At 41.8% G+C, this 23,649-nt stretch overlaps 1 protein-coding gene across 2 annotated transcripts; it reads right to left on the bottom strand.

The window, feature by feature from the left end:
* Position 1: 1 nt before the first annotated feature.
* On the bottom strand, positions 2-23,632 carry CCDC191 (coiled-coil domain containing 191). 2 transcript variants are annotated; one of them, XM_083437051.1, is made up of 17 exons: positions 23,348-23,632; positions 22,097-22,135; positions 21,354-21,495; positions 20,676-20,822; positions 20,029-20,207; positions 19,255-19,478; positions 17,652-17,811; positions 16,022-16,212; positions 13,761-14,010; positions 11,710-12,185; positions 10,856-10,932; positions 9,572-9,654; positions 6,973-7,074; positions 5,841-5,984; positions 5,215-5,367; positions 4,325-4,479; positions 2-1,905 (listed from the first exon to the last, which is right to left on the bottom strand). In XM_083437051.1, exons 1-17 carry the CDS (start codon positions 23,417-23,419, stop codon positions 1,773-1,775), a joined length of 2,727 nt encoding a protein of 908 aa, XP_083293177.1. In that variant the 5' UTR covers positions 23,420-23,632; the 3' UTR covers positions 2-1,772. The 2 variants fall into 2 exon arrangements, with proteins under 2 accessions (XP_083293177.1, XP_083293178.1); XM_083437052.1 differs by lacking the exons at positions 16,022-16,212; positions 17,652-17,811 and having other exon boundaries at positions 23,348-23,580.
* Between the last annotated feature and the right edge of the window lie 17 nt (positions 23,633-23,649).

Below are 23,649 nucleotides of genomic sequence, written 5' to 3'. Positions count from 1 at the left end.
CTGGAAAAACAAAATACCATCAAATTTATTACGTGCCCTTCACCAGCTGGCCCCCTGGCAGGTTACAATGATTTAAAATTCAGAATTAAAAACAGTTAATACAAATTATCACAGGAAATGGGTGGGTCCTGAACAATATACAGTACATCTCAGGTGTTGGAGGCAAAGAGGTGCATCTTTAGCCCAAGACTGTAGTAAACCAAAACTGTTATGTACTTTAAACCTTCTGAATGGCTTGAAGGACCTTCTGAATCAACTGAAGATAGCTAAGCTGGTAATAAAGCAAATCAAATGGATGTGTATCTTCTTCAGTCTGTTTACTTACAAATTTTGGAGAGTGGGAGAGAACATTAACAGATTCCTTTGGGTTATTCTTGTAGAAATTAAGGTAACAAACCCAGGATTGAGTCGGTTTCTCTTTTGCTTTTTATTCTTTTAAACACCTCTACAGTCACAATTTGTGTGCAAAAAAGGAGGGTGCTAATACGCATTAGTTGTTGAGAACAAACTGTAATTATTCTGAGTTTGTGTCTTTTTGTTTTTGCTTTTGTAACAAATCAGTACCTTAGCACCACAATTCAAATATCACCTCAAGTGGTATACTACTACAATGGTTGCCCCTACTTGTCGGTTAACATTTAACTACGACTGGTTTATTTATACAATATACCATAGTTTTTTTTTTAATGTGTGGTGCTGTGCTATGAAGTCTGAAGACTTGCTTGACTGAGCTGACAGAATGCTAATTAAGATTCCACATGACAACATGGGAGGTAAGTTATTGGACTTAGAATGTTTTGACATTCAAACTCTACAAGCTGAAGTGAAAAAGCAGCAACTGAGAGAGCCTCAAATGTGCCTAGGAACAGAAGGAGTTGCAAGGGCAAAGTAGCTCTAATATCAAACCTCACATTTTTAAAGGACTGATAGCTTTCTGACTATGAGGCATCTTAATCTGGTTTCCACAAAGTGAACTAGAACCCGTCACAGAATATCTGAATTTCCAATAACTTCCCAGCAGTGCTATCTGTACTGCTCTCTATAGGTTATTCTTATATTCCTTTCAGGCACCCTTTCCTTCATTCTAACTGAATGTTCAATTTGCGAGGAATACTGGTTTGTGGATTCAACACCTCCCTACCACCACATTGGCGGACTTGCTGGCTGTGTGGTTAATTCAGTAGTGAGAAAGAGTCAGTGAGACAGTAGCTGTCCCTGCTTATTGCTTGTTCTTGTGGATACACACACTCAATACAGGAGTTTGGGATAGCACAAGGAAGAGATTTCATGCTTGTGTCAGCAAATGGAGTTGCTCCTGTATGTTCACATATAGGTGCTTACCCCAGGGAAGCAGGCAAATATGGGAAAAGGATTTAGTTGGAAAAATAGAAGCGCTGGCCTATATCAGCTTTGACTGCTACACTTTGATATTTTAGCAGGTGTTCAATAGAACAATTCCTCTTGGGGAATAAGGATGGAATTCAGAGTTCCACAAGCATTGCAGCTTGCCAGGCGGAATGATTCCCCCTCTGTTCTCCTAACCCCTGAAACTAATCTCAGGAGGGACACTGAAGGAGGGGAAAGCCCTGTGATGCAAACAGATCCTTGCGCAGGGCTTTCGTGGATGGGGCTTGTTAGGTGGAACCTCCCCAAATACATTCTCTCACACTGGACAGAGAAGTCTGTTTGCTAGAATGTCTGCAGATTCTCTGTCAACCAGAGAATGGTGCCTGTGAACTCCTTTTTCCCCTCTTGTCTTCTGGTCTGAAATGTCATGTTTGGAAGTCTGGCAGAATTTCAGCCACTCTCTTCCTTAGCTGTTTTATTCTCTCTTCCTTCTCCCTTTCCTCTTTCATCAAAGATGGGAATTGCCTCCAGGCCCTGAACAAAGTCTGCATTATCCTCCTACATAAAAAAATTGTGAGGGAGAGAAAAAAAACCAAGGTAACATAATTAAAGAGAGACATGCATGCATTCAATGAAACACACATTGTATGGAACCAATTCCCCTCTTTTTTGACAATTTAGTCTCACATTATTTACAAAAATCAAGAATATAACCAGTTTAAAACATTTTGGTAAACTTCCACTCGTCGCCCCATTTGCACAAGGGCTTCTTGCACAACAGAACTTCTCCCTGCATGCCCCCCAAATCTGTTCTTGGGATTCCCCCAACGTTCTGAAGTAAATTTGGGAGAGAGTGCAGGGAAGGAAAGGTTTGTTATACAAGTAGAAGTCCTTGCACTAATGGGTTGGCTTAGTTTGATACATCCCATGGATTATTCTGGTAGAATATGGGCCCAGGAATAGGGCCTTTGCTGTTCACCCCAACAGAGTGGGCAGAGAGAAGGTATTGCAGGCCTTTTTCAAGGCCCCATTCCCTCACAGGCCACATACCTGGAGTAGCTAGAGCCAGAGCTGGTGATGACTGAAATCAGAAACAATAAACACCGCCCTGCTTCAATTTTCACAGTGGCTACTTCAGATTAGAATTTCCAATCCTATGCAGGTTTACTCAGAAAGAAGCTGCACTGGGTTTGATGGAGTTACTCTCAAGGGAAATACACAAATGATATTTTTTTTGGTACAATATAGAACTACTGTATAGGCCAATATAGCTACTGTTCTGAAAAGCAAGTGCAATCCCTTTCTGTCTTTAGTGTGCTATGCATACACACATATATAAAAGCATACCATAGGAGTATAGAAAGAAGGGTATTAATGGTTTAATACCGGTGCAGCTATTTTCCTCCTCCATGCCCTACAACACTTACTAAATGCTTTTGTATAAGTGTACTGAGAATATTATCAGAGCTATTTTTCCATAGGAACTGAGTGCTGGGGAAGGAAATTCCATTATCTTCCTGCACTGTTCCGTTGGGAGGAAAGGCTGAAGAGTGTTTTGTTTTATTTTTAAACGGACAGGTAAGTGCCTTGGTACAATAGTTATTCAGCAGGACTCCAAAGCCATCAAGTTGTTCGCCAACAGAGAAGCAAACCTCACTCCCTCCACCACCTTACTCCTGTGGGGATCTGTGCCAGCAAGAGGAACAGCTGCCTGTGCACAGAACAGAACTAATGAGAACTGGGGATAATGCCAACACAGCACAACTTGGCTGGAACATCATTGCTGTGGAGGATTGTCACGTAAACTACATAGTTCACAATAAGTTAATGATACTAGCCATGCTCCTCCCTTTTCAAAGGGTGGAACTACACCTTGTAACACTAAGCACACATCTCTTGTCAGTTTTATTGAAAAATGTTCAACATGTTTTAGATACTAACTTTGTTTAGGGAAACACTCCATCTATGTAGGACTTCCATAGAAAATTAAATGTTTTTAATTTTAAAACATCAGTCATTCAATTCCATTAATCAGTTACTTTTATGTTATTGTCATCAGCCTTGGGGCTGGTGACAATGAAGAGCAATCCTATATCCACTTGCGTGTAGGATTGCATAGTAGGAATATTAGTTGTGCTTGTAGGAAATGTAGACTTGAGAAGCAAGTAGTATTGAGCAACACCCCAATAACGTTACTGGGGAACCAGAGGAGGAAAACTGCTTTCCTCCCTCCTCCAATGCTCCATCTCCCCTATTGACCATCTTCTGCCCAACCCACTCCGCAACTTTACTTTGTTAACATTTTCCAGCTCATCATTGCATTTATTTCTCATATAAATTTGCTGCTTTCTCAGGCTCTTGCCTTTTGCCCTGGCTCTAAATTTTCCATTTAAGTTTTTTTTCCCAAAAAACAAGTGAACTCAAGAGTCTGGTTCTTTGCTAGCTGCACTCGCATATTTTGGCCTATGCTTTGTTCTTTCTCCTTTCAGGTCCCTGACTGGTAAGAATCAATCATATTTTTTCCTTTTGTACAATTAAGTAGCATACTAATGAGAGTGTTGATGGCAGCCTCACTGTGAGTGTTCATCTTTTTTTGGAGGGTGCATTCATTGTGTAGACGAATTTATGAGAGTCTTACTCTCAGGTAATAATAATTTACTACTACTACAACAAATTATTATTATTAATTTTTGTTGCAATTTATTTATTTAATGAAGAGAGATTCAGTGCACCCATTTTCAAAGAAGGCGAAATACCAGAGAAAGTGTCCAGGCCTGGTGGACTCAATCTCTGGACACCACTAGTTTCTGGGGCTCTCACCATCTCTAAATGCTGCAACTACAAAATATGAGAATCAAGAACCGCTTTGCAATTGTTGCAACAAACAAAATGATGACAATATATGAAGGGAAAAGGGCAAATAGCAATTGGAATAAATGCAGCTTAAGTGAAACATATAGCCTATTTATATAGTCACCTGTCACTATACTGATCTGCAGTCTTCTGTTTTCTCCAGAAAATACTCTTTTCCTCATTGAGTACGTCAAACCAAGCCCAGAGGACCTTCTTCTTAAGTGAAGTTTCGTGGAACTTTTTTGCACTCTCTTCCAAAGTAGATACATAATCCTTGTACTATACACCAAACACAAGGAAAGGAAGGGGAAATAGATTTCAGTATTGATATGTTTTATACAGGCACACAGCAACACAGATGGGAAGGAAAAGCAAAGGAACAGAAGGCTGAGACAAGAGTTTTGAGTGGTTTGTGTGCAGGAAAATAAGAAATGAAACTAACGTTTCAAGGATAACAATAGCAAAATGGTCTGGGCTCCCTGTTTTCCACTATTTCATGCAGGCACTATTGAATGTACAATTCAGTGTTGTGAGGATCTCAGTTTCCATTTCTTTTCTTTTTTTTAAAAAAAAGGGTACAGTCCTTTTCCCTGCCAAGTGTGTAGGAGAGGCAAAAACTGTGGCTCCAAACTGAGACCTGCACATTAGGAGTAGGAGAGCTACGTAGTATTGTTCCAATGCAACTCCCAGGTATACTACAAGCACAGAGCAATGAGAACAGGTAAAGAGACTTGGTCTTTCACGTCCAGCACCCCGTTTCCCACAGTGGTGAACCAGATGCCTCTGGAAAGCTCACAAGCAGGAGATGAGGACGATAATCACCTTATCCCACTTTTGTTCCCTAATAACTGGTATTTAGACAGGCTTGCTGCCTCTGATCCTGAAGGAAACATATAACCAGCATTACCAGCAGACATCAATAAGCCTCATTCTTCATGAATCCTCTTTTAAAGCTAATAGAAAAGTCCATAGTTTATAACATTTCCATAGTAAGTAACATTTTCTCTTGCTCACCATTATCCAGTTCCTGAAGGACCTTCTGAGCAGCAGGCGGGAATAAAGTCCCTCGGCCTGAGCTACTTTCCCAGCAAGGATCTCTTGCATATGATGAAGCCAGGCAAGCAGACACTTCCTTTGCAATCTAAAGCAATGATGCCTTTGTGCCACCTGAGCGCAAAGACCAAGGGAAAGAGAGAGAACTAGTTACTCCAATGATTACCGAGGGGCTACAGCTCTGCTGTAACGTTACTCTGGCTTACTGTTAGAAGTCCCCACTATCCATAACCTACATTTGTATTACAGTGGTACCTCGGGCTAAGAACTTATCGTATTTTTCGCTCTATTGGACGCAGTTTTTCCCCTCCAAAAATTGAGGGGAAATGTGTGTGCGTCCTATGGAGCGAATGCAGGCTTGTGCCATAGCCATGCGCAACCCTCTGGCAGGGTGCATGAAAAAGTCAGAAGAGTTACAGGGCTGAGCTCCTGCTAAGTCAAACTAAACTAGAACTGCTTCAGAAACTTTGGCTTGATGGCGCGAATTTTGACTCTTTGACGGTGGGCAGAAGACTGGCTGAAGATTAACCCTCAAGACATGGAGCCAACCTTCCTTTCTAGATACCCACTTTTACTCCAGTGCTTACCACCATATTTTCCTGAGTTTGCTGTATTAGTCTTTTCCAGGGCTCCAGCCCCTGCTTCTTCAGCAGGAACCTATCATAATGTTCCTTCGCTTTTGATAAGAGCTGCTGCTCCCGCTCCAGCCTCCTTTGTTTTTCCAATTCTTTCTGCAATTAAGGATACATAAGAGATCAATTGCTGGAGTAAGAATACCTTGTAAAAAACGTCCACTACTTTTAATTTGGGCTTGCAACTAATTATTAGTGTAATAATGGAGTTGCTGTTAGGAGGCTTTTCCAGACACAAATCTTTTTGCTGGGCACACAGCATAGAATCATTAAAGTGCTCAATTGATGTTGCCCCAGAAATCATCCCCATTATAATCCTTTCCTAATACTAAGAGCACTTACCTGTAAGTTACCAGTGAACAGCAATTCTCATCACGGCAGGTGCAATTATTGCATATTTTTATGCAGGGATGGAAACTATTTTCCACCAGTTTTTCATCTTTTTTTGTGAGACTGGGCTCACTTCCTAATCCACGCTTGAACTCTTAGCTGGTGTCAGGGGTTGGCATTATTTGACACTTGTCAAAGCCCAAACTCCAGCAGGCGGACCATTCACACCCTTGAAGGCCCTGATTCTGCAGCTTCCCCCTCTTCCTCATGGTTTCCTTGCCCTCTCAAAGCACAAGTACAGGAACAAAATCATGAAGCAGCAGCAGAATCCACCTCCACTTGCCTTGTCCTCTCCTCCTCCTGGGCAATGGTGCGGATTGGGCCCGGAGGAAAAGGGTAAATGAATGGGAAATGGTGAAGGGCCCACTCAGAGAGGTATCTTTCACAAGGCCTCCCCAAAAACCTGGAGCTGGCACTGCTTGAGCCCTAACCTACTGCCTGGCATCCTTGAAGCAAGGTTATACCACCACCACCAACACAATGCTAGCCCTTCTACAGGAGGTCATGGTTATCACTTCAAACAGTGATCAATAGTACAGCTCTGCAAGAGGACTGTTTATAAAACGGCATCCCCCCCCCCCCCACCTCTGAACAGTCCTTTGCATTTACAGGCTGCCTTCTCCCACTTATTCCAAAGTGGCACAAAACAGCCATCAAGTGCTGGAACTGGGAGAAGCAAGCGCAATATTCTGCTCACCACTTTCTGCAGTCTCCGCTCCTCTTGCCTCTTCTGCAACTGAGCCTCCTTCTCTGCTGCTTCTTGCCTCTGACGTTCTTCTTCCTCGGCTTGCATCCGGGCCTAAAAATGGATAGAATGGAGCACTAGTTCACTTACCATGAATGGGCCCTTCTGGGCTGGCATAATGAGACACCCGCTTGATGGGCTGTGACAATCCACCCAGACAGGGACCATGTGACTTGAAGCTTTAATATGTCATCTTCCCTCTGGTTTCCCCTCCAGTCTTTCCATCTGTGAGAAAGCTCCCGTTAAGTAAGATCCAAGTAAGAAGTATGGACAGAAAATTAATAAGAACACCAATAAACACACACGCCACTAAGTGCAATCTGTTCCCAATGGAATGAGAAAATGAGAGGAGGCCTTGCGCTGGACATCTCACCATAGCTGTCAACTTTTCCCTTTTCTTGCGAGGAATCCTATTCGGAATAAGGGAATTTCCCTTTAAAAAAGGGAACCGTTGACAGCTATGCATCTCACTATGCCGGCGCAGACAGCCAATCACCTGACACAATTAACCAGAGTCTAAAATGGTGCTTGAGTTTTGAGCGACTAGACTGAACCATGCTGGGTCGTAAAGGAGTGATCCCCTAAGAGAGGAGCTGCTCTTTAGAGGCAGAATAAATTAAGTCCTGCAAAGCAAGTAGGGGGTGATCTTGCGCTGAACCCTAGGCCAGCAGTGGGAGGGAGGGAGCATAAGTAGACCCTGTTGCCAGGGAGAGTTCTGCTTCCTGGGTCTGGAGCCTTGAGAAGAAGCTGAACCTCTTGAGTGAGGACACTTAGCAGCCTTTTTAGTCTTTTTCTAGTCTTCCTTCTGTGGTACAGAAAAAGGACAATTGCCTAGAGCACCTTTTGTGCCTAAGATACTTTCTGAATTTTATTCCACTGAAATAATAGCCAGCAACAAATAAAAGCCCCAAATAATTTCTTTTGGAAAAAGGAGAGGCATCTGCAGAGCTGTTGGAAACCTGTGCTATTACAACTGGCTGGCTTTGACTGAACAACAGAAACAGAAATCACTGAACTTACTGGGCCATTTGAGGACCTCTGGTAAATAGCTGACATTGCAATCCATGCCATTTAAAGAAAGTGGCCTCTGCTCCATGAGTGGAAAATTGTGTTTTCACGTGGTAGGAGAATTGGCTGTTTTATACCCTCCTGGGTGGTGGGACAACAGCTAAGGCGGGGAGCAGCGGAACTTGCCTCTTTTGTCTGTTGAGTGACTTTCCTTCCAGTTGTGAAGAGCGGCTCTACAACTCATGGCAGGAAGTCGCTAAGTCTACCTGAAGAATCGCTCTTGGTACAGAGGAGCCACAGGAGGCAGCTTTGTGGCAGGCAGCATTTAAGTGCTGGAATGCTGAGCAGAGGCTTTGTTGGAAGAGTTCTTAGCAGCAATTCAGCTTGAAGCAGTTCTCTCAAAATGAGAGGCTCCCCCCCCCCGCCCGACTCCACTCGCAGGCACCACAGCAGCAGAAAGAATGAAGTTGAGAGGAGTGGGGGTGGGGGGAGGTAAGGAATTTTTTTTATTTTATTAAGCAAGCCACACTGCTAAAAAGGGAACGCTTAGGGAAACAAATGAAGTGCAAGTAGGAGAGAGAGGGGCTACACAAATCTGCTTGGGGGAAGGCAGAGATGAGGGAAACTAGGAGGAGGAAAGATGATATATTAAGTCACATGATCCCTGCCTAGCCAAATGGGGACATACAACCCATCAAGCAGATGTCACACATGCTGGTCTGAGGAGAATAAAGTAATCTAAATATATCTTATTTAGAACTCACCCATGCCCACCTCTCCCAGGAAGGGCAGACTCCTCCCCACCCCAGCAGGAAGAGGCTGCATGGGGGGAAAGCATATGGGGATGACTTTCCTTGTGTGCCTTCCTTTTCATTCACAACAGCACCCCAACCCATCAAAAGCCTTCCCAGCACAATATTTGATATTGAGGGGCTCTGTTGTAAGTGTAAAGAACTCGTCACCATCATGTGGGCCCTGTGGAAAGCCTTGAGAGCCATGGATTGCTCACTTTGCTATATAAAGTCAGTGCCCCAGGGCTATTAAGTTATGATACACACAGGAACAGGAGAAGATAAATTATGTATGATAAATTCCTGTATCTTGAGGATACTGGTGCATGTTTCAGTTTCTCAGAATAATGGCTGGACAGCAATCTCAACAGTTGTTAGCCACAACAACGAGATGTTCAGAGATTGGATATTTCTAAGGTGTTAGGGACAAAGAAGAGGACAGAGTGATCACTATCCTGTTTTTCAGAGGCATCTGGTTGATCACTTTTGGAGACAGAATATAGAACTAAATAAACTAGATGGACTTTTGTCAGACCCAGCAGGTCAGTTCTTATATTGCTATGGAGCATATCAATTTCAGTCCTTGTGTGCTTTAAATTCACTTGATTTTCATTTTTAAATAACAAATTGGACTTGGCCTTTTGATTTAGCAGCATGTTGATTAAAAAACTCAACCAATCAACCAACCAACCAACCAACCAACCTGTATTGATGTTGCACTCTTGGTTAAGCCAGCATTCAACTTTACTTACCAACTTCTCCTCTTCTCGTTTTTTCTTTGCTTCTTCCAGTTCTCTTCTCCTTTCTGCACGCTGAATTGCTCTCTCCTCCATGGCTAAAAATTGTGCAATAAGGGGTACAACAATTAGAGCAACTGAAGCACATTGACATAAAGAACACAGAGTTCCATTTACAAAATTATGTCCTGGTAATATTAAAGGAAGGAAAGTAAGAACGGCCATTTTGTTTCATCTAGCTCTAATTTGTCATCAGTGGCAACCTGTAAAATTAGCTGTAAAGTTTTAAGAGGTTCCCAACAAAATACAATATTTTTATTTTAAAGAACAGAAGGAATAGTAAGAAGTGGTTTATATGTACCGGTATATACCCTCCTCTATATATTTCTATAATGTATATGTTGTATGACAAATTTGACTGTATTATGTATGTGTACTTTAAACTCAATTTTATTTAAGTTTATTTATTTTTCCTAAAAAAGCAAAAATAAATGGCTGTAGCTCACCATGTTCCTCTGGCTTTGAAGAATTTTATCCCTCTTCTACATTTTCCCTTTCCTACTCCTTGTATGCCTTCTGTTTTTAGTTTCCACGTCTGATGGGCAGAACCTGTCTCCCCCCCACTTTTCTTTTTACTGATGTGAACTGCTTTCAGAATGAGTAATTGTAAAAAATAGTAGTAAATGAATAAAAACACTCAGTCCCTGAAGCTGAGGGTTCAAAACCATGTGTTGTATGTTGCTCAAAGCCACGTGTCATATGTTGAAAGCAAAATGCCTCTAGTAAACATGTTCCATATGTGTGTTGAACAATCTGTAAGCCTAGTTCAACGGCTGTGCACAAGCTCCAGGAAGTCACGGTTAACCCTTGCTTCCCTTGCTACATGCATACTGGGAACTACAGTTAATAGCTTCTGAACAAGTCAGGGCATGTACGTCAGCTTCAAATATGGTTTCACATTCTGGCTTCTTTGGAACCAAAGTTCCCAACTGCACATAACAATTGGTTAACTGTGGCTTCCAAGCTCTGCTTCTCCACAGTGAGGACTGCAGGAACAGTATGCATGTGCACAGAACTAAATCTGATCGTGTGAATATGATCCTTGCGACTCACCATGTCTGGCTTCAAACAAGTGCTGGGTTGTGTAAAGTTATGATCAAGTATGTAGGGCCCTGAGACCCCTGAAATGGTGGTGTTTTCTCCGTAACTACAGGTCTCATCTTTTACTACGCCTTCCCCTAAGTATCCATGGAAAAGGCTCCATCAAGTGCAGGAGGAGAATCTACATCAAGAATATACCTTTGAGTAAGGGGTGTGGTGTGGACAGCACTTTCAGGCTCCTCTTGCTTTGGATAGCTGGCTGGTAATTTTCTAATCTGAAAGAAAGTAAAAAATGAATGGACATGACCAATTTAAATGACCCTACTCTGAGTAAAACTTAGCTGAATATCACCCAATAGATCAATGGGCTGAATGACAGGACCAGGACTCAATACCATATTTTTCCTGCCTTTGTACAGCAGTGGCATCATTTCATGCAGCAAACCTAAGAACAACCTTTGGTTACAGCTTGTGATCTTTCTAGAGTGAGGCAAACCATAAGGCCAGGGTTCAGATGACATCTTAAGCCAAACTATAGCTTGGCTCATAGGAAAGCAGCAGGAGATGAAGAGGAGTAAAGCAGCCACGATCTCCTCTCTGGAAACCAGTGTTCATGCTAAACAGTAACTTGGCTTAGTGTTATTTGTGAACCAGCACACTACGTAGAACAAGAAAGAACGATAAGTAGTCTTAAATTGGGAGACACTCTCCCATCTCACTCTGTAATGCAAAAGAGCAATACACGTGGGCTTTGCTAATGTATGCCTCTTCATAATTTGTAGAGTACGCAGAGATCTTTCAAAGGAGTCTGCTATTTACAGCATTATAATCCTATATTAAAGCTATTATTAGGGGAAGGAATCAATTAACACTACTCAAATAATAACAGAGGAAGAGAGAAGGATCAACCTGCATCATATTTGGCCATTTCACTCCCTAATGAGCTATCAGATATGTTTAGAAACATCATGGTATTGTCTCAAAGCCCGCTGCCCTAACAGGACATTGCGTAGCCATTAGATAATTGGATCTTTGTACTCTTAGCTCTGTACCTTAAAGACTCTGTATTCCTGCTCTCTTTCAAGTGCTTTCCTTCCCGAGTTTTTGGTGCCTGATTGTTAAGTGCCTTGGTAACTGCCGTGGCTTGTTCAGCTTCCTCCTTGGCCTTCTTTAGCCTCTCATTTTCCTGAAGTCTAAGGATTAGTTCTTGCTGCTCTTTGAGCTGTCGTTTCTGCTCTTCAATCAGCTGCTGCTGGAAGGCATGGCGGTGCTCCAGGGGACCCCTTAAGACAGAGGACATTTTTTGTTTTGGTGGTTCAAGATGCTGCAAGGAACTTCTTGCTTGGTTACCAAACACTGCTTGATCTTGAGCATTCAAAGCAGCATGCTTCAGGGTGACTTGCCATGCCCATTTTGGCTGCTTTGGAGAATGAAGATCACGTTTTTGACTTGTCTCAGGAGAGCAAGAGTTTGCTCTTTCTACATTTGCCATTCTGGGATCATCTTGTGAACAGGGTATTGTAGCCACCTGGAAAGGGAGGATAAAGCCTACGTTAATTATAAAAATTAAGGTCTCAGTTCTCATTGAACAAACGTTTGTTATATGTTATATGAAGCTGCAACTACTTCCATAGCAGCTGATTCCATAGCCTGTCATCTCCTAGAGAAATATTATTCCTTCATGGTGTTTAGAAAACCAAGTTTCCCACAGTCATTTGCCTACAAAGACAGGAAAATTCTTGAAAACCTAAAAGATGGAAGACTGGGACCCTAAAGAATAGTCAGCAATGGCAGAAAACATGTGTTTTTATTCGCTCCATGCTTTTTTTTTTTTGAGAACTTCCAATAAATGCTCATTGAGGAATACACAACACACAAGTCCTCCTAGTGCACCAGACACAACTCCCTTTGATATTCTACCAAGTTTGTCTTTACTGCAATGCCTGCAATCTGTTCCTAGTTTGTTTGTTTTTTGGCGGTGGGGTGAAAGAGGATGCAGGAGAAGAATCTTGCTAACACACCTCTGGCCTACTTGTGAGTTTTACATTTTGCAACTATTGTTATCATCTATTTACTGAGCCTACTAGGTATACTAGGTATGCATACTGGAGAATCTATTTAGTTTCGTAAGAAAGGGGGCAGGTGTAACTTTCCTGTATTGGTAAAACTGCTCTGGTTATGCACTTGGAGACTTTGTGTTTGCCTCAGGCTGCTTGTTTGTAACTTGGCCCCCAGGATTCTACAGGAAGTCAAACTGGATAGAGGTCCAGAGCTCACACAATCCTTCCCTCTAGCGTCCCTGCAACTCTGAAAAGAGAGTCCCTATATTTATTTGAATGCAAAAATGCCACCCTGGTTTTTTGTTTTTTGTTTTGTTTAGAATTGGCTATAGGAAAACCTGCAGGAATCACCTCATTTACAGCTGCTCCATTTCTTGATCAGTGAATGTAGTTCTGCCAAAGTCCCTTTCAGAAGGGAGTTAGGTTTGACAGGCCAGGGCTTTGTGTACCATCCACCAAACCGCTTGAAATGGAGTCTCCTTGTCACAGATGAAGTTATTCATATTCCTCTTTTGCATACATGATTGGCAACTGGGGAGCCAAATGATGTGACACAGGAATCCAGATGTGGCCCGGTTTAGTCAGCTGCCAATCTCTATTTTATATTTATTTGAAGTATTTATAGGCCCCCATTTGGAGAAAGGGTGGCTAACTTGTTGCCCTCCAAATGTTGTTGCCCTCCAAATCTCAACAACCCCACTCAGCATGGCTAATGGTTAAATCTGGAGGGACACAAATTAGCCATTCCATTTTAGGGCACAGCCCTCCCATGGTAGCGTACAACAGCGAGATAAAATACACTGAGATACATCTGAAGCATCAAACCATAAAAATTCAGTACCGCAGGGAAGCAGGATCTTGAGAATCAACAGCATAAAGCACTACTAATGAAAGGCAGACTGGAACATCTGAGTTCTGAAGGTACACCAGAAATTCTGCACCATAGGAAGTGTGCATTAGTTCCATAGGAAGGAGGTTCCACACTATGGGAGTGATGATGATGAGGTATGTGTTTGTGAGAGAAAAATGCAAAATCAGTTTACCTCTGTAGGACTCACGGGTTGATCCCAAGCTTCTTTTGACTCATGAGTTCTCTTGGCATCCTGGGAGACGTCTGTAGCAAGTTTCCCCAGTGCCACTTCCTCTAATAGCTTTGCCATTTTCCTCCTTGTATCCTCTTTTTTCAATTGTAGTTCTCTCTTTTCCACCTCCGTTCGGCTCCAGCAATGCCATTCGGCAAAATAACGGCGCAAAATGCTCTTCCGATTAAACTCTATAGCCAACTGTTTCCCCCTAAAAATAAATGTTCATTAAAATCAATTGCAAATTCCTCAGATTAGGAGGATGTGTGTCTACCCCACTCTATTTTAGAATTTTAGTATAGATTGATTGGATTACTACTGCTGTAAAAAGGCATGTTAGCCAATATAGGCTTATATTATAAAATGTAGTATAAACACCAACGACTGGGAAACAATGTCTTGCTAGCGCTCCGATTGGAGAACAGCCTTTGCCAAAGGTGTCATGGGATTTGAAGACACTTGAACTCGGGACGAAAGGGAGAAACACACTAAGAGGAAGACATGCTTGGCAAACCCTCACCATGATCTACACCCGCCTAGAAACCTATGTCCCTGCTGTGGAAGAATGTGTGAATCCAGAATTGGCCTCCACAGTCACTTATGGACTCACTTTTAAAACCGTGTTAATAGAAGACAATCTTGCTCGGCTACAAGTGATTGCCAAAGAAAGAAGAATATTATTGGTTGGTGTGGTTGTTTTTTTTAAATACAGTTACTTCTTACTAACTACTTAATATATTTTCCTGCTTGTTGTTTTGCAATCTGTTACAATCAGAGACTGCTGCTAATAAGAGCTGTATCAGCAGCATATTCCCCAGTTAAGCCATTAGGCCAAAGGTGGCAGATGTAAAGTATGCAACCCGACAAAGTTTTTCTTCATAATGACCAGCAGCAGATGCACTTTGCCCAGATAGGATGCACTTTGGCTAGCTCTTGTTAAGTTAATGGATTCCTAATTTAGTTTCTGAGACAATCAATGGAACAATAATTTCATCCATTATAGATTTGACTTATCAAGACTTTGAGATCATGTTCATGTCAGAAGGCCTAAGAAGAACAGGGAAAACTAGAACTGAATAATATATATCAGAAGTCCTTTTGGGCTTGTTAAAGGAGCAACAGGAAAGCAAGGCCTTTATTTTTAAGCAGATATCAAACACTGCAACTATGTTTTACTCAGAGACCTATTGAAATTAATGGACTTAACTTAGTCATGCTCATTAATTTCACTGACTCTTACTAGAATTTAGTTGAGTACCACTCCATATTTCCCTGCGCCCACCTCTCTCTCCTTCCTCTTTTGTTTTCCCCTTTGAAAGTCAGGCCTCCCCATTTGGCCTGCAACATGGTTTGTCTCAAACTACACAACCTCGTCCATCACCCAACGCTGCATGATGTCATCAGGCATAAGACAGGTAAAAACTGTGGTGCCGAACACAAAAGGAAAGCTCAGGAGCACACACCAGTTGAGCTCCTGGTTCTTCCTTTGCAGCCAAGACTTGGATTCTTTTTGAATTCAAGCCATGGGTTCAAAGGAAGACTACTCCTTTGCAGTTCAAGCAGTAACTGCGAAGGAAGAACCAGGAGAGCACCTTGAAGTTTCAATCAGCTGATGTGACTGACAAGTGGGTAGCCCCACCCCCCTGTCAAAGTGGCCATGGAGAGTTAGCCACTTCTGGAATTGGCCAGATCCAGTTCCACACCCGTCATATTTCAAATGTTAATGCCACACGCAATGGTGGTGCTATAGAAAATAAGTTATAGATCCTGATTGAGCCAATCTTTTCATGAATCAGCAAGGAGCAGAGGAGCCTAAAAGCATGCCATTTCACTGTCTCCAACATTCATCCTCTTGTTGGTTGTTTTGTTTTTAAAGAGATCATTATTTTACCATTTTGGTTCAGGCACAAAAATGTACAGTAGTACCTCAGGTTACATACGCTTCAGGTTACAGATTCCGCTAACCCAGAAATAGTGCTTCAGGATGAGAACAGAAATCATGCTCCGGCAGCATGGCAGCAGCAGGAGGCCCCATTAGCTAAAGTGGTGCTTCAGGTTAAGAACAGTTTCAGGTTAAGAATGGACCTCCAGAACAAATTAAGTACTTAACCCGAGGTATCACCGTATATGGCTGGAACTGGTCCCTAAAACAGCAGCAGATATTTTCCTCATACTATCAACATCCTGGGGAGGGGGGGAGGTGAAGTGTTAAATGTCGCTACCTGTTCTGATTGCGAAGCTGGTTCTCCAGTTTTTTAGCCTCCTGCTCTAACTTCTGAGACCATGTGTAATCTCTCCAGGCTCGCAAGGTCTTCAGCTGGCACTTCCAGTCAGCAAGGGCCCTTGCTTTCCCCATCTTAATCCTGAGATCCAGAATAAGCTTGTACCAGGCAGAGAAATACTTCCGTAGGCACTGCATTGGGGATGGTTACGAAATCAAGTAACTATATGATAGCTTTCCTCTTTCAACAAACCTTCTAAGTGGAGATCTTTATCATAGTTGGTATCAGTACTGGATTTGAAATCGTTTTTATAGAATCAGAGAATTGCAGAGCTAGAAGGGACCCAGAGGCTCATCTAGAGTGCTCCTTTGAAATGCAGGAATCTCAACTAGATCATACAATTTTTTATATGTTTCAATTGCATTGCAAAAATTGCTTTGAGGTACTTCATGGGAGGTTAATGACAAATGAAGTAATAATGTTCCATCACATCTACTGTTCTGATCCTATCATCTCCTATTTTCTTTATCTTTTTAGTCTTCAGAGTTTTTAGTCTTCAGAGTTTTGACAATAGAAGGTTGATTAACAGGAAAACAAACTTCTCTTTTCACACTTTGCCTTCAGAACTGACTTTACCTTTTACCTTTTCTAGAATACCTCTCTGTGTTACAGAACCAAAGGATTCTTATTTTCTCTCTTAAATTCACTTGTTATGACTTTTCCCTTATTAAAAAAACCCAAATTGAAAGAACTTTAGAATTTTTTAGAACAAATCTACTACCTCTTCAACTTCCAGTACTATTACATGTGTTTTTCTCAAGTATCATCACAATTCCACATATCACTTATACTGTTCTATAGGAAATTGCATTTAACTGCATTTAAATTATTATTATTATTTAAATAATGCTTTAGGGGCTGGCTGCTTGGCTCAATAATTTATTTGCTATTTTCTTCTTTATTACAATCTAAAACACAACATTAGCTACCGTGGACATTTTTTGGAAAGGCTCAGTATAATGTTCAAGAAAGTCAAAGCAGAACAAGTATTATTCCCAAATAGCAATTTATAGTACAATCCTATGCATTTGTATTAAGAAGGAAGTCTTACTATATTTCAATGAGATTTACTCCCTAATAAGTGAGTTTAAGATTGCAGCTTTGGTCTGTTGTTATGCATTCTCCCCTATTTACTGTTCTAGCCTTCTCTTTAAGTGCACAAACAAATGATATAACCATGCACTGCCATTTTCAACACCAAACCTCAACAGTGCAGTAGCAGCCGCAAGAAAGGTTCACTCAGTCTTCCTGCATGAAAGGGGCAATGAAGGTGTAAAGGAGATTCAAAACCATCTGTGCACACAGCCAATGTGACACTGTGTTCTATTTCCAGGTATAAACTAAACGGCTGGGTAGTTTTCACGGCAAATCTCAGCTCCTGCCACTCAACTGCTCACTGTGATCAATAGTCTCGCTCTCCTCACATCTTGTAAAAATATATATATTGGGATCTTAATCTTCAGTTGATCTAGGTCAGCCTGACACGGGGAGCTGGTTTCTCAGTTTACAGAGACTATCGCTGAGACACATCTGGCTCAAAGCGCTGAAAAAAGATAATGAATGCTCTCACCTTCTGATTTGCAATGTCAATTTTGCTCAGCAGCTCCTGCATCCTGGTTTGTTTCTCTTTCCTTTGTCCTTCTATCTCACAATCCAGATGGACTGGCACAGGAGGCATGCCGACTTCTACCAGCCTCTTAATTTTTTTTAAATCGTGCCTCTTTCTTTCCCTGAAAATAAAGCAATCTGTGAGAGGTCAGAGGCAAATAGCAGAGCATAAGAGGACTGTGATAGTCATCTCATGACCTTCAGCCAGTTCTGATATTATTACTTTTCTGTTACCCAACTCTGTTTGTGAGCCCATTTATCAAGATTCATTAGGTGATTGCTACATTTTCCTCTCTATCCTATGTCTGTATTAATTGCAGGTCTCAAAGGAATATAGTTCTGCTACCTGCAGTTAGGAAAGTTTTATGTAAGTATAAAAGGAGATCTGTCTCAGTGAAAAGTATACTGCATAAAATCAGTATTGTACATGCCACTTAGCGATAGGAATCATAGCAATATAAGGTTCTTGTGGCTTAAAGGCAGCCAGAAGTTCACAATACATAATCCCATTAGTCAGGGGTAGACATTCAAAAAGATGATGTAGAAAAACTAAGGGACAGATTCAACTAATGAGTCCCAATAGCAGAAGCCCACTCAAGTAAGTCCACTGGCGCAACAGGGATTCCTGCACCCCCCCTCTCCCTGTATGCCCTGACTTTGGTGGGGTTCAGGAGAACCTCCAGAACAGCACAGAGGGGGAGCATCATTCCATCTGGCAAACTAAAAAGCTTGTGCTGATGGAACAAATGCCACAGCACTACAATGAATTCTTCCCAAGGATTCCATGGTTACCTAAAGAAGCAAACATCAGGGAATGGTCTTCTTGAGCCACCTACCACTGCAGAAGCACCTGCAGTTCAAAGGAGCAGTTAAGGTGACCAAATATAAAGGACCCTCCATCTACGGGGATTTGAATTTTGCATGTGAAGAATGTTTGAGGCAGCAAATTGGTGTGCATTTGGAATATTTTGCCCTAGCCGACGTTCATATAACCAAACCAATCACCAAGAGCGATAATCATCTTATAACAGCACATGAAAAGATTCAAGTGGCCTTTTGGGGGGACCTAATAGTGTTTGCTCTCTGCTGTAGAAATGCCAAAATGTTTCAGTTGCAGTACTACGCAACTAAGTCCCATTGAGCATAGTGGGACTTATTTCCGAGTACTTATGAGAGCTGCATGATACCACAAATGGACAGTTCCCTTTATTTTAATTTGTACAGTATAAGCAAAAATAAAAGGGCACACATGATATTAGGCCAATTTTTCAAATTGCAAGTTCAGAAAGGGAGGAAAATCAGCTTTCCAGGTCTACAAATCTGAAGAAACTTCATGGTTTCCAGGAGCTGATGAAGATTCACATAACTTAGGAATAAGTTATTAAAATGTATGGCATATATATCGTGCCTTCTTTCTCCCTCAGAAGTCTTCCCAAGAATCTCCCATCCAGATTATGATCAGATTTAGACTTACTTCCGCAAGTTTGCTCCGTTACACATTATCAGACTGTGCTCTGGTATCTAAAATGCATTTGAATGCCAAGTTCTTGTTTTCCTTAACTTACATTTTCCTGGCTTCTTCCATGAGATGCCTTCTTTCTACCAACTCTTTCCGTAGCTTCACCATCTGTTTCTGAATTTCCTCTTCTTCTCTCCTGGCTTTCAGAACCTTCTTCTTCTTCTCCTCTTGGAGTTGCCTCTGGGCCTCTGACATTGCCAACTTTTTCAGGGCCTTCTCTTGTTTCAGAAGCTCTTGCTCCTTCTGTCTCCTGAGCCGATTTTCTTTTACCTGAGAAACAAAATCAAGATCATATTTTGTTGTTTTAAACTACAGGACTATGGTATACAAATTGTTGTAGATGTGTTGCTTTCAGGGCAGCTACACCTTTGCCATGACTACTGTGTTTCTCCATTAAATCCTTCCAGAATACACCAAGGTTCAGGAAACCCATCGAGAAATATAACTAGAATCCCACTAATGTATGCTCCCCAACACTTGACTGCCATCAAGGATGATAACTATGTGGATGACACAAGTGAAGTGCTCGGATATCTCCATGCAATCATTGCTTCTATAACTGGCAAATGTAAATAGAAGCCCTGGATACACTGTTATGCTGGAATTGGCCTCTGATGTAGTATTCTAAAATGCATGGAAACAGACAAAAAACATCAGCACTATTCTTGGAGAACAATTCACCAGTAACTTCAATTGTACTACAGTAAAAACATGGCTCAGGAAACAGTTTACTTAACAAAACCATTTAAGAAACACTACACTATTTTTTACAACTGTACCTTACAATAGTAGGTGCCTTAAGGCTGTCTTCTCCAAATACCTGTTTATGCCTTAATTCCATGGTAATTCGTGGGTCTTTGGGCTTCCTTTTCTCCTTAAGTTCTTCAGTTCTAAGGTTTCCCAATATACCACTGTCAACAACTTCACTCTGCAGTAGATCTTGCAGAATATCTTGTACTGTTGTATTTTCCATCTCATCTTCCAGATAACCATAAAAATCTAAAATACCAAGCAAAACAATCCAGAAATGGCACCAAACATTTTTAAGCATACCATTCTTTCATTTCCTGCTTGTGTTAAAATCCAGGTACCCTGGTTAGCAACAAGACATATAATGCTTTTACACGTATGCAAAATAAGATATTTGGTATTTATTATCACTTGTTTAAGCTTGATATCAGTGAAGACCCAAACGACTTGATCAGTATTAATTGATGAATACAGCTCCATCTGAATGTTACATTTGCTTCATGTCATGAACTGAGCCATTTTAATATCAGAGCAGAACGTACCTGTAGAGCCAAACAACACTACAAACTTTGCATGACTTCCTTGGTACTTGAACTATAAACGTAGACATAAGTGCAAGGAAGTTCTATTCATTTTGACAATTTCCCATTAAATGGTACTCAATATTATCATTATACATTCTCTAGATCCAAGTTTAAAATTGAGGCAAGTTCTCACCATCAAATTTTTCATACTTCTGAAAGCCAGTGGGGGACTCCTGGGGAGGACGAGAATGAGCCAATGGATTTTCAGCAGAATCTTCTTGATCATCTGCAAGTTCCAACTTCAGTTTTGAATTCAACCAATCATTAAGGAGCTCTTGGGCTACATTGATGAAAGCAGCAATGGATGTTAATTGGATAAGAAGTGGCAACTAGAGCTAAAATTCTAAAAGAAAAGCAGCTTTACACTTCAAGCCTGAACACATGTTTTTGTATATCTTTTAATACTCTCTTCTTAGTTAAGTTGGCCTTAGATTTGTAGTCTATTTTACTGTTGGTGTTGTTTACATTGGATATTTTACGGAGGGTATAACATTCAGTAATAAAAATTATACTAATCAGATTCTAATTTTTAATTTGTTACTTTACATCATTTGCATTAAAGCAGAGGTTTTCAAGCTTTTTGAGTTCATGGCTCCCTTGGGGGTTATCCTGTTGTTATTCTGTCTCTCACAGCTACAATAAACCTACCATTAAAATTATGGACTGGTCATTTCTTTGTCAGAGAGCAAATGGGCAAATTTAGCTGGGGATCAAATACTTTTCCTCCTCACTGTACCTAATGCAAGTATTCTGCAATGTAGCTAAAAATATAGATATATTAATCTGGACCAGCATCACATTTAGGCAATACCTTCCACATATGCCTCATCATGATCTTGCAGCTGCTCTGTCGTTTCCAAATCTAGCACAGGGCCATGAAGTCCTCGAGAATAAGATGTCTTTTTTAAGGAAAACGTCTCAGAAACAGCAAACTCAGATGCTTGTTCCACTCGCTAAGAAAGAGAATGACAAACATATGTATCAGGAAGTGTTCATGCACACGAAAGCTTATACCAGAACTAACTTAGTTGGTCTATAAGGTGCTACTGGATAATTTTTTTATTTTTAATTCGACTGCGTCAGACCAACACGGCTACCTAACTGAAATTAAACATTAGTCAGGGAGGGAGGGAATAGAGGGCACTTTAGATGTGTAAGGTCCAAAGTTTCTTTCCATGGCACCTTAGGTAGCTATTCCAATCAGAATAGACAATACTGGGGTAGGAAGACCCATTGTCTTACGTCATATAAGGGTCACAATCTCATAGAAAAAAATTTCCACAGTGAAATGCAGAGATTTCACTCACAGTTTACACAGTTAAGGCTACTGATACCAGCTCAGACCTGCTTGTGTAGCAGCTCATTAATCAGTATATTAAATGGATCCAAATACAAAGAGAAGCCACTAACTCCAAAACATGCCATACCTTGACACTAAGAAAGTACTGGTCTAATTTTATCCAGGATGATTATTCAGAAATTAATCCCACTGAGTACAATAGGCATTACTCTCATGTAAATAGGAAGGTTATGCATCACTTTCTTCTCCCTTACCTTAATCCAGTGCTCCACATTGTCAGGATCAAGTTTTGTCTGGGGGAGAAACATGACAATAGTTTAGCACTGAGCTAGCTATTAATATTAAAGTAAAACTAAAAGACCTCTGTCTTTGCAAGCCCCTAGATAGCTTAAGGTTGAAATCATCCTAAGCACACCTAAAGAGTAAGTAAGCTCTACTGAACTCTGAGACTTACTCCCTAGTGACTAGTATTCAGAGGCACTGTGCCTCAGATACTGGTGGCAGCATTGACTAGTAGTAACTGATAGCCTTAACCTGCATTAATTTGTGAAAGCAGTCCAAATGGGGGGGGGGGGGGGGCTGACACACCTAGCATCAACCAGTTTCATTGCTTAATTATTATGTGTTGCATGAATAAATACTTTGTTTTGTCTATCACAGCTCCCCCACCACTCAGCTTCACCATTAGTGTAGAGTCAGAGTGGGACCTGGGTGACTCAGCCACGGAGCTTCTTAGCCTAAAATATCTGGACTCCCTCAGAAGGTGGTGGGAGGTTTCTAAGCAGAGGTTGGTTGGTTAGATGGCCATCTGTCATGGATGCTCCAGTTGAGATTCCTGCAAAGAAGGGGAGTTGGACTAGATGAGCCTCAAGGGGGGCGGCGGGAATCCCTTCCAACTATACAATTCTGTGATTCTAAGTATTGTGGATGCTGTGAGCAGCTTTGAGCAAGGTTTACCATACAAAAGTGGCATACAAATACAGTGGTACCTCAGGTTACATACGCTTCAGGTTACAGACTCCGCTAACCCAGAAATAGTACCTCGGGTTAAGAACTTTGCTTCAGGATGAGAACAGAAATCGTGCTCTGGCGGCGCGGCACCAGCGGGAGGCCCCATTAGCTAAAGTGGTGCTTCAGGTTAAGAGCAGTTTCAGGTTAAGAACGGACCTCCGGAACAAATTAAGTACTTAACCCGAGGTACCACTGTAGACAATTGTTTCGATCCTGGAAGAAGGCACAGCTGGTTGCTACACTGCCCACCTGCAGCCTACGATTCTACCCCACAGGGTTGTTGTGGGAAAGATTGCATGACGAGTGGGGGGGAGGAACCATGTTCACCACCTTGAGCTCTTCGGAGGAAAAGGTGGGATATAAATGCAATAAACGGAGACCAGGCGAGGGCGAGAAGAACTCCTCTCTGCCTATTTCCCATCCAACTATAACTTCACGCTGGAACAGCTGCCTGGGTCGGCGGAGGCAGGAGGCACAACAACTCTCATCCCTACCTTCTGCCGAGACGCCGACTGGCTGAAGCGCCGCCAGCGGTACAACTCAGGTCTGTGTCTCATAACCGCCATTGGCGAAGCTAGAGGCAGACGCCTTCCCTTCTTCCTTCCTTCCCCGAAGCCAGTGTCCCCCCCCCCCCCAGTTTGCTCCGAGGGATGCTGGAAAACGAAGTCCTTTCCTCCCCTTCCCCAAGCGTGCGCCTATAGCAGAAGGCGAGAGCGAACTACGAGACCCAGGTTGCCGCGCGCGACCAGAGCGCGGCGTCCTTCAGCTTCGCCATGGCAACAGCGGCGCAGCTCCT

The sequence above is a fragment of the Podarcis tiliguerta genome, assembly GCF_965153285.1.
Source record: "Podarcis tiliguerta genome assembly, chromosome: 4".
Taxonomy (NCBI): domain Eukaryota; kingdom Metazoa; phylum Chordata; class Lepidosauria; order Squamata; family Lacertidae; genus Podarcis; species Podarcis tiliguerta.
The sequence above is the reverse complement of the archived record's forward strand: the minus strand, read 5'-3'. Positions and strand labels throughout refer to the sequence as shown.

Excerpts from the sequence above, each read along its gene's own strand:
- CCDC191 (XM_083437051.1), bottom strand. The coding sequence starts at position 23,419 with ATGGCGGTTATGAGACACAGACCTGAGTTGTACCGCTGGCGGCGCTTC. Across the intron at positions 20,823-21,353 it reads TGATGAGGCATATGTGGAAG|CCCAAGAGCTCCTTAATGAT; the intron begins GTATTGCCTAAA and ends TCATCAATGTAG. Across the intron at positions 20,208-20,675 it reads GAAGTATGAAAAATTTGATG|ATTTTTATGGTTATCTGGAA; the intron begins GTGAGAACTTGC and ends TTGGTATTTTAG.